This window comes from Macrosteles quadrilineatus, unplaced genomic scaffold, assembly GCF_028750875.1.
Source record: "Macrosteles quadrilineatus isolate MER2022 unplaced genomic scaffold, UCM_ALF_1.0 Scaffold_8__2_contigs__length_117827958, whole genome shotgun sequence".
NCBI lineage: Eukaryota > Metazoa > Arthropoda > Insecta > Hemiptera > Cicadellidae > Macrosteles > Macrosteles quadrilineatus.
Window position 1 is genome coordinate 17,011,095 of NW_026542601.1, and position 6,000 is coordinate 17,017,094.

Below are 6,000 nucleotides of genomic sequence, written 5' to 3' on the forward strand. Positions count from 1 at the left end.
TGCCCCGGACACTCCGGTGTACTGTATGTGGCTGTATTGTACTGATGATGTATTGTGGTAGTGTCCTGACGTGTAGCAGTGGCGAGGTATGTTACAGGGAGGACCAATGCCCCAGACACTCCGGTGTACTGTATGTGGCTGTATCGTATTGATGATGTATTGTGGTAGTGTCCTGACGTGTAGTAGTGGCGAGATATGTTACAGGGAGGATCAATGCCCCTGACACTCCGGTGTATTGTACGTGGCTGTATTGTATTGATGATGTATTGTGGTAGTGTCCTGACGTGTAGCAGTGGCGAGGTATGTTACAGGGAGGACCAATGCCCCTGACACTCCGGTGTACTGTATGTGGCTGTATCGTATTGATGATGTATTGTGGTAGTGTCCTGACGTGTAGCAGTGGCGAGGTATGTTACAGAGAGTACAAATGCCCCGGACACTCCGGTGTACTGTATGTGGTTGTATTGTATTGATGATGTATTGTGGTAGTGTCCTGACGTGTAGCAGTGGCGAGGTATGTTACAGGGAGGACCAATGCCCCAGACACTCCGGTGTACTGTATGTGGCTGTATCGTATTGATGATGTATTGTGGTAGTGTCCTGACGTGTAGTAGTGGCGAGATATGTTACAGGGAGGATCAATGCCCCTGACACTCCGGTGTATTGTACGTGGCTGTATTGTATTGATGATGTATTGTGGTAGTGTCCTGACGTGTAGCAGTGGCGAGGTATGTTACAGGGAGGACCAATGCCCCTGACACTCCGGTGTACTGTATGTGGCTGTATCGTATTGATGATGTATTGTGGTAGTGTCCTGACGTGTAGCAGTGGCGAGGTATGTTACAGAGAGGACAAATGCCCCGGACACTCCGGTGTACTGTATGTGGTTGTATTGTATTGATGATGTATTGTGGTAGTGTCCTGACGTGTAGCAGTGGCGAGGTATGTTACAGGGAGGACCAATGCCCCTGACACTCCGGTGTACTGTATGTGGTTGTATTGTATTGATGATGTATTGTGGTAGTGTCCTGACGTGTAGCAGTGGCGAGGTATGTTACAGGGAGGACCTATGTCCCAGACACTCCGGTGTATTGTATGTGGCTGTATTGTACTGATGATGTATTGTGGTAGTGTCCTGACGTGTAGCAGTGGCGAGGTATGTTACAGGGAGGACCTATGTCCCAGACACTCCGGTGTATTGTATGTGGCTGTATTGTACTGATGATGTATTGTGGTAGTGTCCTGACGTGTAGCAGTGGCGAGGTATGTTACAGAGAGGACCAATGCCCCTGACACTCCGGTGTACTGTATGTGGTTGTATTGTATTGATGATGTATTGTGGTAGTGTCCTGACGTGTAGCAGTGGCGAGGTATGTTACAGGGAGGACCAATGCCCCTGACACTCCGGTGTATTATATGTGGCTGTATTGTATCGATGATGTATTGTGGTAGTGTCCTGACGTGTAGCAGTGGCGAGGTATGTTACAGGGAGGACCAATGCCCCGGACACTCCGGTGTATTGTATATGGCTGTATTGTATTTATGATGTATTGTGGTAGTGTCCTGACGTGTAGCAGTGGCGAGGTATGTTACAGGGAGGACAAATGCCCCGGACACTCCGGTGTATTGCAGGTGGATGTATTGTACTGATGATGTATTGTGGTAGTGTCCTGACGTGTAGCAGTGGCGAGGTATGTTACAGGGAGGACCAATGCCCCAGACACCCCAGTGTATTGTATGTGGCTGTATTGTATTGATGACGTATTGTGGTAGTGTCCTGACGTGTAGCAGTGGCGAGGTATGTTACAGGGAGGACCAATGCCCCAGACACCCCAGTGTATTGTATGTGGCTGTATTGTATTGATGACGTATTGTGGTAGTGTCCTGACGTGTAGCAGTGGCGAGGTATGTTACAGGGAGGACCAATGCCCCAGACACCCCAGTGTATTGTATGTGGCTGTATTGTATTGATGACGTATTGTGGTAGTGTCCTGACGTGTAGCAGTGGCGAGGTATGTTACAGGGAGGACCAATGCCCCGGACGCCCCCCTGGATGGCGAGTGGGAGTGGGGTGGTTGTGGAGACAACGTCAACTTCGGATACCGAAAGTCCCGAGCGTTCCTGGACTCTCCTTATCGCAGAAGGAGTGACATCAAGACACTCGTCAAACTCCACAACAATGACGCTGGACGGCTGGTGAGTTTCTTTTAATATTGGGACGTTTTTGTTGTTTATTCATTAATTGTCTACACATACTCTTTTGGTGCTAGCTAAAATTATGGCAGGATGAATTTCAACCTGGGGAAACTTATAGTAATGTCCTTCTTAATTTGGGCGTACACACATAACATATATTTTCGTACACACGTCACCACCTACACTGTTCTTACTAAGACTCATACTTATCTAGGAAAAACATTTACAGGACTTATATGTATACTCTTTATTTATGGTTAAGTGCTTCTAAAGCCCCTTTCTTTTATAGTTCCTCGACACAAAACAAATCTTTGAAAACTCCACTTAACAATGCCATTGTCGCCAGTGCAACATTTGTAAGACACGTCTTTTTTCGATTTATTAGCCATCTCACCGTGTAAACAGTAAATGCATTATGCAGCGATGGCAGCGAGTGGCCGTATTGACAGCTGTAACAAGTGTTAACGAGTCAAGATCGATTCAATGAGAGCTCCGAGGTGACGACGGTCTACAAAAACTACATGAATTTTCGTTTTTTATTTTAGTGCCACTTGAAATTCACACCGGCCGCTTCTGCCAGTCGTTACTTTTTTTAGAAGAGCGATTCAATCAGACTGGAGACACTTGTAAACATTCCTGCATCTGGTAAAACAAAGTGAGGATGTCTCGGGTGTACTCGCGGGGAATACGTCCAAGAAGCAGTTCATCGCGATGGCCACAATATCTATTTAGGGTTGTTCATATCATATTTCTCTGCAATTCACAGTTGCATGAAGGTTTTGTATTACTAAGTCTCTGTCCACCTTTTACTCCCATGAGTTATTTTGGTTTGTGTTTCTTGTCACTACGTACTTAACACAAATACTCAATTATGGGACTACAACGTTAAAGGGGGTTCTTTTTTTCTCGTGATTGCATTGTTATATGATCGAAACTGCAATAGACTCACAATCTATGCATAACACTGATGTGTTAAAAAGCTACTATATTGTACTGTTGTGAATGTTGAAAAGGCGTCGTAAAACTATATTAATAATCTGATGTAATATCAGCAACTCAAAAACTCGTCTGCAAGGACAATACACTTCTACATGAGAGGCTCAGATAAACTTAACCTTTTAGTCTAGATTTTTACTTATATCAATTCATATTCTTTTCATGGAATAAATGAATTTGTGGTTGTATAATATATGTGTGATTGTGCTTTATCTGTTGTAGTCTGTGAAGAACTTCATGCGCACAGAGTGTAAGTGCCACGGGCTCAGCGGTTCCTGTACATTGAGGACTTGCTGGAGAAAGATGCCATCCTTCCGCGACGTTGGCAACCGTCTCAAGGAGAGGTTAGTCCTTGTCAATTAAAGGACTAATAATGGAAATGGCAAAGTCTCAATTATACTTTACGTTTCAAGAAAAATATTTTTGTAATGCTTGATTAGAGGAGGCAAAGTTTGTCTTGGCGAAGAGTGGTTGGACATTACTGCTCGCTTTACGAGCAGAATTTATTGTAGATCCCGATGTCTAATTTCATCTTGTCAATTAATGAAGTTATCTTACAAAACCTAGATGTTTTACAAGAACAGTGATTTGGACCACTGACATGCAAGACATGCATCGTCTAAGGCGTTATCATGAGTAATAATTGATCACCAAGTCATTAGGTAACATTCTACATCTCATTTTCTACAGTCACTTTGACATTCTAGGTTCGACGGCGCCGCCAAGGTGATTCCCAGCAACGACGGGCGTCGCTTCATCCCAGAGGGCGCCACCATCAAACCCCCTGGCAGGACGGACCTGGTCTACTCCGAGGAGTCCCCGGACTACTGCAAGCCCAACAGGAAGACAGGGTCTCTAGGCACCCAGGGTAGGGAGTGCAACGCCACGTCCCCCGGAGTGGAGGGATGCGAACTCCTGTGCTGTGGACGAGGGTACAAGACCAGGAAAGTCCTGGAGAAGACCAACTGCAACTGTGTGTTCAAGTGGTGCTGTGAAGTGACGTGCAAAACGTGCGAGACGCTACGAGCGGTCAGCACGTGCCGTTAGAATTGGCGGGAACACACCCGCGAAAAATGTGTGAGCTGGAAACATGAACGGCGGAGTGCGAAAGGTGCTTCTTCGAGTTAACCTATAGAACTGTAGATGTAAGCGTGTTTGGAAGAAACGAAAAGTACGTGCCATTATATTGGAAGGAATCGCTATGGAATGAAAAGATCGGCCGCGTAAGTAACATGGACGGCGTTAACGGTGGGAAATGTTTGAAAGGAACTTCAGTCAAATTAACCTATAAATCAACAAAGAGGATACAATCGGAAGCAAGATTTTTGACAATAAATTGATCTCGAATACGCTAATTTGAAACATAGTGTAGGCAAAAATAAGAAAATAAGAAAGAAGAGCTATAAATAATTCTAACCATTTTTTTACATACGAGTATTTCTGGCTCCATTTAAGTTTGGTTGCGGTGATCGTTTAGTAGATTGGAGATACTAAGCCAAACTGAATGCAAGCAGAAATAACAAATGTTTTTCAATCACATCTAATTTTCTTTTAAATTTCTTTACTAATGATCCTTAAATTTGACATTAAAAACATCTAGGGCTATAACCAAAATTTTTAATATTTTTATGGTAAAAACAATTAAAATGTTCATATTAATTTGAGACATAATTACCATCTCGGATAATTGTTTTTAAATAAATTAACTACAAATTAGTACCTAAATGGAATTGACATTAACCAGAAATTGCATTTATCTATTACTACTTAGGCCTACCTAATTCATGGAAGACTAAATAAATGTTTATAATGTACATAAAGCATGATATTTATGTGATATTTACCAAGTCATTTTGTGCTGGTATTGAGGCTAGAGCTGTGTTTTGCCTCAGTTAAAATATGAAATGTCTGTATGTTGTTGTAAAAATGTTATGAAAATCTGTCTAGTGCCTTCTTATATGTTATTGTTGTAGCTTTATATGTGTTGTAATTATTTTATTTTTTAGTCCTTCCCTTCTTTGCTGTTGTTTCTGTTTTATAATGATAGACCTGTCGTTAAAAATTATTATATTGTTATAAATCGTATGTAACTTTGCATCGATATTTTATTAAAAAGAAGTGAACCGATTAGAGGATTTCTAGAAATGAAATTTGTGCTTTATATTCTTGCCTGGAAGTTGTAAAGATATTTATAGTGCCTTTATCAATATTTATCCTAAAAGTTATGATCTGACTGTTGTAGTTGACATCACATAAACCAATGGTTTTTGTTTGTATTGTATATTATAATCTTAGTGGCCTTGCATCGAGTGCTTTCATTTGTGATAAGTGTTAATAGTATTTTTATACTCTTATTATTTTATTGCCATAATATTTTTGATGCTGCTACTTCTTGTGTGTTATTTCATCCTTGTTCAAACCCTTACAAAATATTTACCTATCCAAAGATGGAATGTTTGGTTAATGACTTTAATACTAACTGTTCTCATTGATACACATGAACATGTAACAAGTTGATGTTACAGCATTAATTGATTAAATTAAATTCAATTAAAACAGTTACAATTTATTGCGTATAAATATGGTTATAAATATACACATAAACAGGTTATGTGCTTTGATAATCGTGGGTAGATCTAATCTAATTATTGATTCAATCTAATAAATTTCTGAATCTAAAAATCATATTTAATCATTTTTTTTATGTTCATAAAAATAATAATTAGATTTTTTCCAATTTTATTTATTTTTGCACCATCACAAAATGATACCTAATGATTTAAAATTTGGTTGCTTTCAAAATTTAAC

The 6,000-nt window shown here is 40.7% G+C and overlaps 1 protein-coding gene across 2 annotated transcripts in view; it reads left to right on the top strand.

The window, feature by feature from the left end:
• The window catches only part of LOC128999939 (protein Wnt-6-like), a 28,099-nt gene extending 23,405 nt beyond the window's left edge, over positions 1-4,694 (top strand). Inside the window, exons 4-6 of one of the 2 annotated variants that reach the window (XM_054426729.1) lie at positions 2,006-2,196; positions 3,415-3,536; positions 3,900-4,694. In XM_054426729.1, coding sequence (XP_054282704.1) covers positions 2,006-2,196; positions 3,415-3,536; positions 3,900-4,239 — 653 coding nt within the window. In that variant the 3' untranslated portion in view covers positions 4,240-4,694. The remainder of the gene's footprint in view (positions 1-2,005; positions 2,197-3,414; positions 3,537-3,899) is intronic. The other variant, XM_054426730.1, reaches the window with a different exon arrangement.
• Positions 4,695-6,000: the final 1,306 nt, after the last annotated feature.